Here is a 12,610-nt window from a genome sequence, read left to right on the forward strand (position 1 = left end):
ACATAAAATGTTCATTTATAACTTTGATGAGATGTGTGAAATATAATTATGCCCTAAGATTATTTATTTTTTTTTATAAAAAAAACATTTGCTGGTCATGGCCATTAGAGGTGACCCATGGTCTGGTTGTGGGTTAGGGGTGACCCCCTACCGACTGTGGATCTCCTCTTTATTTTTTTTGTGTTTTTTATTTGATGAAGCATTCTTATTATTTTGGGTCATATGTATTGTAGATGATCAATTTTTTGTAAATTTAATGAAAAATCATAACGGAAGGGGTTAATTGAACAGAGTAAGTAGTTTGGACGGAGAATATTGCAATTTTTTTTAAATTTTTTTTGAAAACATTACAAATTATGTGGTAATTTGGGAACATTGCTCTAAAAAGTTATTTCTTACAATCTTTTTGAAATATAGCATAATTTTAATTTCCTTGTAACTTTTAGAGGCGTATCTATGTATTAAAAATAATATAATTTATGTTTGAATTAATAATCTCATAAGGTGGAATCTAAACAAAAAGTACAATTTAACATCATATTTTAACAAAACACAATTTCGAATTCATGCTTTCAAATGATCATAATAAAGTCATACTTCAAGTCTTCAATCTAAGTATATTATAGGGCTTGTTTGAGTATGTACATTTTTTTATATTATATTATATTATTTTGTATTATATTTAAAATTGCGATTTCCGAACGAACTAATTTTTTGAAATTATGTTTAGATGAATTAGAGAACTTGAGATAAAATTAGAAAAAATTAGATAAAATTTGAGTAAAATTTAAATTCTAAAAAATAACTCAAACATGTTTCTGAAAAATAATAAAATATAATAAAAAAAAATAAGTGTAACCCAAACATGCCCTATACTTTCGCATAATTTTAATTTTAATTTAGTGATTAAGATTTTATATATATATTTATTTATTTCTCCTTCGGACATAAATCCGATCATCCCCAACTTGGCCAAAAAGGAGAGAAAAAATGAAAGGAGTGTCCCACCGAGCTTTGACGACGCAGCGCGTGGGGGAGTGGATCAGTTCTTTTCAGGAAAATTAAAAACGAAATATACATGGTTTGGCATTAAAACAGTGCATTTTCATATCAAGATCTTCTCCGCTGTCAGAATCAAAACCCAAAGACACAAAACACCGTTTCATGTAATACGTAGGCTCTACCACTTCTGCCCACTATCTCTCTCTCTCTCTGCTTTTACTTCCGTTTCCATTCCGCATTATATGAATCGAAGTCACAGAAAAGCAAAAATATTCTACTTTGGAGCAACAGAAAAGAAGATACACAAAAGCGTTTGCTTTCTTTTCTTGTTTTTCCAGTTTGGCTAAGGAATTCTTTTAGTTCATTCTTCTACTTCTTGTGGTTTCTGAAAGAACCGGGTTCGTCCGAGGTATCTCCTTTTTAGTTTCACAACTGTCTCTGTTTTTCTTTTGTTTTCGGTTTCACATGTGATTTTGCTACTTTGTGTAACTGTTCACGTCTGAGGTTGTTTCACTTGTTTTATTATTATTATTATATTTTTGGGTCTGAGGGTTTGTGGGTTGAATTTCTTATGTGGGATTTGGGTATTTTGGGTTTTGGATCTTATTAAGTACTTGGGTGTTTTGTTTTTTTCCTTGAGTAAAGGTTTATCCTTTAGATCTAATTGATGTTGAAATGTAGCTATAGTACTGTTTGTTTGGGCTAGAGTGACCACCTCTGTTTTCTTAGATTTTTGTGGATTTTGAATCCCCTGTGTCATAATTTTTTTGTAAATTTTTTGAATGTTTTTAGTGACTTTTTCATTATTGATTTGAGCAGCTGATGATACCTTTATTTTATATCAATTAATCTTGTTCTCTGTTTTATCGCCCAAGATGCGGTTGCTTCAGCATTTTGACAATTTGGGCTTTTGGATATATAAAATTTCTGAACTTGTTTGCACTGCATGCATATTGGATTACTCAGTGTTTTGTGTGCCATATTTGGGTTTGATGTGAAGTTGTATACTTGTATGTGAGTCCTTTGTCTCTATGAATTCAATTATGATGATTAAACTTTTGCTAAGGTTTGTATGGTTAATTAGTTATTTAATTATATCAGTCGATCTCAAAATAATGAAAATGTAAATCAGTTGAACCAGATGATTCTCTTTCCCTATTGCCTGCAGGTTAGAGAACTATTAGTGTTAGAAAATGTGTAGTGGAACTTATATGCACATGTAGAGACGCTGAATAGAATTAGAATTGTTCTGAAAGCTTATGAAAGTAAAATGAATTCTAAGATTGAAAGCTGTAAAAGGGACGAATGAAGAGATAAATTAACGATTAAGGAAGAGAAAAACCTCAGTCGCCCCAAAGAAAATATAGAATTACTTTGAAAGACTAAAATTTGATTAATACTTCAAAACGAAATTGAAAAATAACTCAGACCATATGCCTTTATATAGGCTAAGTTTTGACTTTTGAGTGTCGTCCAAGAAAAATATTTGGAGAAAAAAAAATAGAAGAAAAAAATAGTCCTGAAACTTGGAAACAAAGCAAAATACTTGAAGACAAAGTAACCTCAAGAGGTTGGCTCAAGTGGTAAGGGTCTTGGTCTTGATGACATTTCCATCAGGTTTAAGGTTCAAATCCCCTTGGGTGCAAACAATTTTTTGGGGCCAGTTTGCTGACGAAGTCGGAGTATTACTCGATTCGTGTGGAGGGGGTGCTTTGCACAAGTCCGAGGTTTATTCGACAGGGGTAGGTAGGGGTTCCTCTTCATGAAAATAATAAAATAAGACAAATCAAAATACTTGTCGATAAAACAAAGTTATATTTTTCCAATTATAATCCTCAAAACTTTTGCCCGACTGTTACCATTCTTGTGCTTATCTTCTCTGTCAAGATTTTACAGTGCTATTAATTCGGTATCTAACAACTCAGCTGTTGATTCTCTTGCATTAGTCTCTCCGGGTTGGAAAGAATTCGTCCTTGAATTCGAATCGTCCTTGCCTCGATTTGGAATGTCCAATCAATCTCTTCCATCCCGTACTTCTCAATACCAAAACAACTTGACACCGAAAGAGAAATAACTTGCAAGCCATCACAATATGACTCTAAATAGTAGATCTGAAGTTTTTCGCACCAATTTGAGATTAATTAATCTTCACAAACTCTTGATTTATTACCATAAATTCACTATTCATAAAAAAATTTCAAAAAACGATAAATTTTTTCTTGACCACAAAAAAATAGATTTTTCTCCAACATAGTTAATTTTCTCAAGATCCCATTGAGATATTTTATTCTTTGGACGTTTGTCTAACCAAAATTTTTTTTCCTCCAATAAATTCTCTTCGCCAAGATAGATTTTGTAAATCAGTGGGAAGTTCCAATCTACTGAAGAAACTCCCTCAACAGAGTAATCTTCCTCCTACACATGAGATGAATTTGGTAGATGATCTTGAGGCTTGCTAACAATAGTCAAGGCGGTGAGAGTGCCAGAAAATTTTAGAAGCTCAACTATGAAGCCTAAGTCTGCATGTCGCTCATCCTAAACATGCTATTCCCGAACTAGAATAAGATTATGTTACGGGTTCTTGAAACTGGATTTTGAATCGTGATCGTCAATATCGCGATGCATATCTAAGTTTTATACATCTTGTACACTGCGTTCATGGTAGGAGACTTTTTCATTTAGAATGTGTCCACGCCGACCATGATCACCTGCCATGAAAACTAATGTGACAGTGTATGAAATTAAACATAAGCTAAGATTGAAGGCTATAAAGGGACCTCAGGAAGAGAGAAAATAATGATTATGGAAGAAAAAAACCTTTGTTGCCCCAAAGAAAATAAAGAATAACTTTGAAAGACTGAAATTTGATTAATACTTCAAAACTGAACTAAAAAATTACACATACCATATGCCTTTATATAGGATAACTTTTGGAATACGTTTTCTTGGAGGGAAAAAAAAGTTTATGGAGCTTACTGTTGTTGCAGTTGGATGGTTTATTGATTTTGTTGGCAGCTGATATTCTGCCAGACGCTAACCCAATATGAACTTATATGCAGAATTGAAGTATTTATTCAGTTTAGCTGGTCAATGAGCGATTAACTTGTTAGCTCTATGAATATCGAGTAGGTAGTTACTGATTATGGACAAAGTATCATCAGACTGTCCGTATCCAGGATGCTTCTTCTGTGTCATGAAGGAAGGGAATCCGAGTAAACGCAGAGCAAGTATATTGAAATTTTTTAGAGAACTTCCTTCACAGGATGATGATGGTCAGGTTCTCCCGATCAGTGGCCTTTGGAACACTGCCATGGCACATCCAAATGATCCGGAGTTCATTGAGTTGGGAATATTTGAGTGCATGTCTGCACTCATATGGAAAGGCCTAAAAAATCGCCGCTGGCTTTCTCATGACCAAAACATATATATTCCTTATTATGCAGCTCATATTATTGGATCCTACACTATGAATATGGAAGAATTTGCAGAAAGCGCTGTTCATGCTGGAGTGATCCCTCCGTTAGTTGAACTTCTGAGAGGGAGGTTAACTTGGGTTGAACAAAGAGTAGCAGTACGAGCTTTAGGACACTTGGCTACTTATTCCAACACATTTCCTGCTGTAGCAGGTCATGGTGAGATTCTTGAGCTTTCCATTCAACTAGCAATGAGTTCCCTAGAAATAGTTTACTCACATTTTTACCAGTATGTCGATAGAAGGCACAGTTATCACTGTGATCTGCTTACACGTGGCATGGGTGGTGTTGAAATGGAGTCAAGGAAGGCAGAGGAATGGGCTAGTCAGTTACAGTGCTGGTCCCTTCAGCTCATTAATTGCTTTGCTTTTAAACCTGAGTTTCTTCCTACAATATGCAAGCCTGAATTCTTAATGAAGCTACCTGGGATGTGGGGTGGACTTGTTAATGAAAACTCACCTGCTGGTATTGGTTTATTAAGAACAATATGCCATCATAAGCTGGGTAGGGGACCTGTTGCTAGCTGTCCTGGAATCATTGAAGCATTGTGCAATATTGCTCGATCATCAGATGATTGGCAATATATGGCTATCGATTGTCTTCTTTGGTTGCTTCAAGACCCAAGTACATGTCACAAGGTATATATATTTCACATTCTGCTGTTTATACCTGACCCTGCATCCAATTTTAATTTTCCAGTTATAAATGTGAATTGGTCCAGCTAATTGCAATGACACATTAGTTTAATTAAGTCCTTTAAGAGATTGTCAATGTTGAATATTTAGCTTTGCTTTTGTCCTCGAATTCTTAATATGCAGTCTCATAAATTTTAGATGTAGAAATTATTGTACTAAGCTTTATATTAACTTCAATTATGCCCATTCATTATGTTTGATTTGTCACTTATGATGTTTGTGTTCAGTTTTCATCATGGATGGTTTAGACCTGTAATAATAGGAGATAGAAAGCATTTTGAAAGGCCTCAATTTTTTTTTTTGAATGATTAATGTCTTCTGCTATTCTTTTCTCACTACATAAAATGACTGTTTCTCTTAGAATGCCCTTCACATGTCTGAGCCTATTACTTCATCAAGGGAATGTGGAATAGATCACTTCTATTGTGGTGCTAGGTATTCTTAGCCTGAGTGATGCAAGATGTTCATGCTTTCCCAGATTGTTTGAATGGACCCATCTTTAGTCATTATCTATGATGTGTCTTTCTTTGAAGAACCACCACCATCTAATATAGTTTTGTTCGTGTATATATTTAGTAACTGGTTCAAGGTATGACTAAATCTTACTGCAACCCACGCCTCAATTTAGGCTTTTGAAAGATCGGTATTGTGTTGGAGATAGTATATTATACCTAAAAGCATTACTATTCTCATGTTATACATGAACAGTGCTACTTTGAAGGTATCAATGCAAAGCCTACCTCCCTTCTTGTTTACTGGAATTAAATGCACAGATCTACTGTCTTATTAATATAAATAAACACCACTATTACATGCCATCCTCTTTTATGCATATTGAATTTGATGTTAGAACTAGCGGGTCTACTCAAATTGCAGTTAAAATTCTTACTGTAAAAGTATGTTTGACCACCTGCTTTGGTATCTCAGGATAAATTGTTAGGTGTAAAAGCACTTGGAGTCACATCAAACACAAAAATTTGCCCTAATTATTTATAAGAAGCATTCTCATGGTTGAGAGCAGGTCATATTGGCTTGACTATCACAAAGTTGTATAATAAATTTGTCGATTATCTTTTTAGTTTATGGTACGTCACTTAAACGTGTTATATAATTTGCATATTGATGAAGTGCTAATGGTAACTGCTAACTTGTGGGTTATCAAAAAAAAAAAAACTGCTAACTTATGGGTTACATCATTTTCAAGTAAGGCGGGGATTGATGTCACCTTAGAGGTTTACGCCTTGAAAGGTAAAGGGTAGAAGGGAGCTTCTGAACTTAGAATGCTCCATCAACTATGATGCTAAGGGAGCATCTTCTAGGCGGAGGAAAGGTAGGACTCACGCTTTCTAGTGTTGAGTGCCTCGGGGGGTTTTTGGGCTTTGTTGTTTTGTGGGTTTGGGTTTGAGGGCTTTTTGGGTGTGGGATTTGTGGGTATTCTTGCTGTATCGTTTGGGTTCCTTCTGCTCGTTTGGAGCCTCTTGTGTATACTGCATGTATACTTTTTACAGTTTGAAGGATCATCTTCTGGAGATATGATTAAGAGACACCAAGATAGAACAACTTTTTAGGAAGAAAGCAACGTACTTCTAATTTTTTGGTGTACGAAATATAGGCTCAGCTAGTACCTACTTAATGATTCCCAATTTGTTTTTCAGGTGATTGACAAGGCAGTACCAGCACTTGTAGACCTTTCAGAGATATCAGCTCTAGGTGATCACAAGAAGCTCGGTGATTCCATTGTAAATGTTCTTCAGGAATGCATTCAATCACAAGGGAGTGGACGTAACTCTGTCAGCAACCGGACAAAAGAGCAGATTGAGGAACTACTTAACTCTAGGCAGAGATTGAAGTGGGAAAAGAGTATGCCAAAAGAGGATCTCCACATTAAACAGGCAGCAGCACTAGTGGTGAAGCTTGAAGGAAATTCCCTGTTTTCATCAGGAAATATATCTGGAGCTGCATCGAAGTACTCAGAAGCACTGGCATTATGTCCAATGAGATCCAAAAAAGAGAGAGTGGTTTTGTACAGTAATCGTGCTCAGTGTCATCTTCTGTTGCAACAACCTTTGGCTGCAATAAGTGATGCTACACGTGCTCTTTGTCTTCACAACCCTCTTAACCGTCATGCCAAAAGCCTGTGGAGGAGAGCTCAGGCATATGACATGCTGGGATTAGCTAAGGAGAGCTTGTTAGATGCAATTCTGTTCATAAATGAGTGCTCTCAGTCAAATGACCCTGATCTGTCATTGAGGCAGAATAAGGTTCCTGACTACGCAGAACGATTAGTGAAGAAGCAGATGCGTGCAGCTTGGTTATTTAGGGAGGCAGCTATCAAACTTGGGGGTGTCCACTGTGACGGTGATGCTGGTGACATCTATGGCCATGAGACTGATGATTCTGAGTGGGAGACGGCTAGTGAAAGTGATATAGGAAATGATGGAAGGGATGAGATGGCTGATGATGATGATGACAGTGAATGGAAGAATGAGGACGAGAGGAAAGATAAATATGATAAACCCTCGACTAAAGGTATTGTTCTAGATTCCTACAATGGATGAATATATGTACTTGGTGTTTCCAATTTTTGAAAATGCCTAGGCAAATGGCCTGCGTGTGGAGAGTATATTCCACAATCTAGTTCGCCCCACCTATTATGATCTGAACTGACTACTGTAAATGAAATTAACCATCTGATGAATCAAATCTTTGTATGGTCAAAGGTAAATTTCATGTGAAGCTCTTGAAGATTTAAATTAAATTTGTTCCTGGCAACTGATAACTGTCAGAAAACAGAAAAAGAAAAAGAAAAAGAAAAGAAAAAAAAGTTCTTGCATAGGTTTGTTGGTTTTCTCAATGGAATTTTTACTGGACTGTAATCACACTATAATGCTTAAATTTATGTAGCAAAATTATATATCAAGAAGATACCCCATTTCCTTTCAGGCTATTTTCAAGTACCTCCTCTGCTTTTCTAGTTTTCATAACTTGACATAGTAAATCTTTTGTGAAGACACTTAGAGTTTAAATATTTAAATTATTTTATTGACAGTATGATCAATTAATATGAGGAGAAGTTCTGGAAAAAAGAACGCTCTGGAAAATCAAGCATCCACACTGTCATATAATTGTGTCTTACACGTATTAATTTTTCCTGTCTAATTTTTTTGGCCATACACATTAATTCCATGATTGGTTGTCAATGTTGTATAAATACCTTTTGTGAAAGGTAGAAATTAAATTGACTTGACTTTTTGGTGGTTAGATGTTTAAATCTAAGCAGGTTTGCATTTATTCATGCGAACCGCCTCCTGTGCTCTGCTCTGCAAAAAGTGGGCAGGATAATTATTCATCTTGGACTGTATAAGAAATTGGATCAGGATAACTATTCACCTTAGTATGTACTTGAAATTTAATCTCTTTTGCAATTTCTCCAGTCATTTTGTGGGGATGCAGTCTCCATATTGTTTATCTTTACCTTTTATGTTCTTTTGTATTCCCTTTGTTCAGTTTGATGTCTTACTTGAGAAGTTTTTATTCTGTGCATGTTTTGTTCTTTTTACATCTCTCTGTTGAACTCCTTAATACAGTGTTGGAACCTTGATATGGAACAGACATAAAGCATGGATACAACGTGCAACTGGCTGAGGATGAACCATAAAGTGAGCCATCATGCAATGGAAACGCTTACTGTGACAGTCCAAGGCCCATGAATTTATTAGCTTTGGGTAAAGTGATTTCATGTTCAGCTGGGTAAAGCGATTTCAGCTACCACATCGATACAATAGTAATTTTGTCTTCTGTCTCATATCAAGCAGGTTGGAAAGGAATATGCTTATGGTCATTGTGTTTGACAGTTTAAACATTGTTTCATCTTTCGTCTTCATTGTTATAATTTATATTTTTTTTTACCAATTTTTCATGTTAAATTCAACTGTAGAAAAATGATAAGATTTTGAGTCCAAAGTATGTGAAGCTTTTTAAGTGATTTAAGAGGATTGTATATATGAAACCTTGGGGGTTCTTATTGACTTTGAACTACAGCTTTCTGTATTTGAATGATAAGTATGATTTTCATCTGCTATATATGTTCTTACTACGGTTTTGAATCATATCCAGTCACATTCTTGGGCATTTTGATGCTAAAAATACTGTAATTAAACATGTTACTTATTCTGTTGTCTGGTTGCTCCTGCATTTACTTGGATTATTGGGATTGTGGTGGTACACTTTTTGCTAGGGGTGTAAATCTGGCCGGGAACCCATAATCGGGTACTAACGGGTAATCGAAAAATCGGAAAACCGTTTTGGTACTTGGTTGGCAATAACCTGTAACCGGTTACATCGGAACCGATTACCAGTTATAGCATTTATATATACTTGGTTATAACCAGTAATCGGATATATATATATAATAAAATATTAAATATTTAAAATATAACCGGTTAGCTTAGCCTTAGGGTTTTCGTTCCTTCCACCTCATTTCTCATTCTTTTAGACTTTTCCCTTTCCAGTTTCTGCCTCACTTCGACCTCCAACCTTTCCTTTTCCAGTTTTCGCCTCACTTCGACCTCCGACCTTTCCCTTTCCGGCTTTCCACCTCACTTCGACACTTCTGCGCTTCACTGAAGTGCATCTTGTAACGGTCTCTTCGATACTCAACTCTAAGACTTTCAGTCGATAGTCACTCATTGTATCGATGCATCCTGTAACGGTGTAACCCTGTTGAATCTGTTAACGTTGGCAATTATGTTCGTTGCCAACGTTAAAAATTGACGGCTGCCGAAGCAATAACTTCAAAGATCCAGATGAAACATGGAAAACAAGGGTTTATAAAATAGGCCCCAAAAACTCATATATATATATATATATATATTTTAAATTCCAGTACTAGGTTCGGATAATCGGGAACCAATCGAGGTATATATATATATATTCTTTTTTAAATTCCAGTACTCGGTTTGGATAATCGGGTACCAATCGGCGTAACCGGTTGTCAATTTTCAATAATCTGTTATATGTTTTCACCCCCACTTTTTGCTTTTTTGAAAGTGTCTGCATATGTACATTATAATCATAATTTTCAAAAAGAATATGTCAATATTGAACGGTGACAAAATGATATAATATTGAGACTTTTGGCTAGGAATAGGGAACTCCATGCTCTTTTTTTTTTTTTCTTTTTTTTTTTTTTCTTTTTTTTAATTTTATTTTTAACAAATAGCATGTGTACAAGACCCTATCACCCTAAGCTAGAAAATCTGACTTGAACAACAACCTAAATAATACAAAAATATTACAAGAACATCAATGAGTCACTCTTTATAATTTAGTATAAACAACAAATAAAAGAGGGCAGATCTAGCACCTACGCCAACAAATAGTCCTGTAATATTTATGCATCATACAGGCTGGCTGTGGAAAGAAAATAAAAAACAACAAAATACCATAAACAGAAAACCAAAACAGGACCAGAGCCGGGAAACGACGCCCCCGGCGACGGCGTGTGCAAACCATAGAAATCTGCTGGAAGACCCCCGAACCACCAGGAAACCACCCATCGCACCTTGGAAGACAAGCCGTGACCTACACGCGCCAGGTCAGGGAGTTACCTTCCTAGTGCGTGCAGGCCACGAGCCGAGCGTGAAGAGCCGGCACGACCGTGGCTGGAAGTTGCTGGATCGGAAGAGGCTGGTGACCCCTGTGGAGAGGCGTGTGCCTTTAAAAGCCCGTCGGAGAAGAGCAGATCTGACTACAAAGAAAAAACCTAAAACAAATAAAATCAAGTCAGGAAAACTCTGCCGGAGGCACCGGAAAAAATCGCTCCCCAACCCAAAACCGTGAAGTCTACTGCCAGGGGACAACAACCACCACCGGATCTAACCCGGGGGAAACAAACTTCATAGCCCTAAAGGCTGGAAAGCACCTAACCCCCACTGAATCTAACCAGGGAGGAACAAAAACTCCCCTAAGGGGCAAGGAGGACGTCACCACTGGGGGAGGGAGGCGTAGAACCCTCCCCCCCATAACACACCAAATCTCAAGCTCTCTCTCTCTACAAACTCTCGGGACCGTCTCTCTCTAAAACTCTCTCCGCCATGCTCATCTTTTTAACACCATCACAACCAACGCCTGCTAACCTCCTGTACATTAGGGCGAAAGTCACAAGTCATGAGATATGTAATTAGGCTTTCTTTTAGCATGAAAGGGAGTGAGATTTTTTTTTTTTTTAGTGGGAAGATAAGATGACACTAAACAAAAAAAGAAAAAAGAAAAAAGAAAAAAAGGGGATACAGAAGGAGAGGGTGTACGGCTTTAACAAACACTCTAGTACATTTCATTAATAGAAAGTAAATAAAAATTGGGAATGAGCCTAAAAATTGACTCCATTCAATAATTTATTGGCTCCTAGGTCAAGAAAGGGTTGCAAACTGAACAAGGGTATAAAAAAAAAAGCCCAAAGAGAGAGAGAGAGACAACTTGAGCACTGTTGCGCCGGGGGAGGGAGGCTTCACGCCACCCTCCTCCCGGAGCTGGTTTTTTTGGCCTTCCCTGGTGTGTACCAGTGGAAGCTAGGAGTCTCCCAGCCTCTAGGGCCGTGGAGTTTTGTTCCTCCAGCTTGTCTCCAGTTGTGGCTGCTTTCCTCCAAGCTTTGTGCTTTGGAGTTTTTCCTTTCTGTTTGTTTTCTCTTTTTGGTTTTTTTCTAGCAGAAGCTACACTAGTAGTGGGTTGAGGGGAGTGGTTGTTTCGTGGTGTCTCCGGCGATGGTTTGTTTGGCCGTGCTAAAGTTGAGGGTATCTTTGGAGCTAGATTTGTGGACCTCGGCGGGTTCTTTGTTGACACGCGTTCTTCCGTGGTGGTCGCCGGCTTCCTCTGGTCCGGTTGTGTCAAGCCACGGCCGTGGTGGTCCCTCCTGCTCGGCGCATGGCCAGCACGCGCCAGGGAGTTTTCTCCCGCTGCTGCGCATGCGGGCCTCAGCCTGTCGTTCCGGTGGTGGTTGACGGTGATCGGTGGTTTCGGGCATCCTTCGCTTCTCAAGAGCTTATGACGACGGCGCGTCTTCTGCATGCGTCGGCTCCGGTGACGGTGCGTCTTCTGCACGCGCCGGTTCCGGTGACGACGCTCCCCGATTCTGGCTGTTTGTGTGGTCTCTGTTTTGTGTTATTCCTGTGTTCCTCCGGTCACAGACTGTTTTTGTAATACTTAAATTTGTACTGGACTATTTATTGGCATGTTGCTAGATCGGCCCTCTTTTTTTAGGAGTGTGCGTTATTGTAAAGAGAGGCCCAAACGATGTCCTTGTATTGTTTATGTATTGCTAGGCAGCTGTTTTTAAATCAGATCCTTCTGGCTTATGATTTAGGGGTCTTGTACCTCTTTGTCATGTAATTGCCTTCGAGCTTTTAGCAATATATTGTACATGCTACTTGTTCGAAAAAAAAA

At 37.5% G+C, this 12,610-nt stretch overlaps 1 protein-coding gene across 2 annotated transcripts; it reads left to right on the top strand.

The window, feature by feature from the left end:
• Positions 1–1,096: 1,096 nt before the first annotated feature.
• Positions 1,097–9,246, top strand: LOC133857722 (uncharacterized). 2 transcript variants are annotated; one of them, XM_062293049.1, is made up of 4 exons: positions 1,097–1,411; positions 4,062–5,113; positions 6,826–7,699; positions 8,782–9,246. In XM_062293049.1, the coding sequence occupies exons 2-4, from the start codon at positions 4,145–4,147 to the stop codon at positions 8,826–8,828; spliced, it is 1,890 nt and encodes a 629-aa protein (XP_062149033.1). In that variant the 5' UTR covers positions 1,097–1,411; positions 4,062–4,144; the 3' UTR covers positions 8,829–9,246. The 2 variants fall into 2 exon arrangements, with proteins under 2 accessions (XP_062149033.1, XP_062149034.1); XM_062293050.1 differs by having other exon boundaries at positions 1,098–1,411; positions 8,758–9,246.
• The last annotated feature ends 3,364 nt before the right edge of the window (positions 9,247–12,610 follow it).

Source organism: Alnus glutinosa, chromosome 14 (genome assembly GCF_958979055.1).
Source record: "Alnus glutinosa chromosome 14, dhAlnGlut1.1, whole genome shotgun sequence".
Classification (NCBI taxonomy): Eukaryota; Viridiplantae; Streptophyta; class Magnoliopsida; order Fagales; family Betulaceae; genus Alnus; species Alnus glutinosa.

What these genes read in the sequence shown, in the direction of transcription:
- LOC133857722 (XM_062293049.1), top strand. Translation starts at nt 4,145, where the DNA reads ATGGACAAAGTATCATCAGACTGTCCGTATCCAGGATGCTTCTTCTGT. An exon ending in ACCCAAGTACATGTCACAAG is followed by an intron (nt 5,114 to 6,825) that starts GTATATATATTT and finishes TTTGTTTTTCAG; the next exon opens with GTGATTGACAAGGCAGTACC. An exon ending in TGATAAACCCTCGACTAAAG is followed by an intron (nt 7,700 to 8,781) that starts GTATTGTTCTAG and finishes GATATGGAACAG; the next exon opens with ACATAAAGCATGGATACAAC.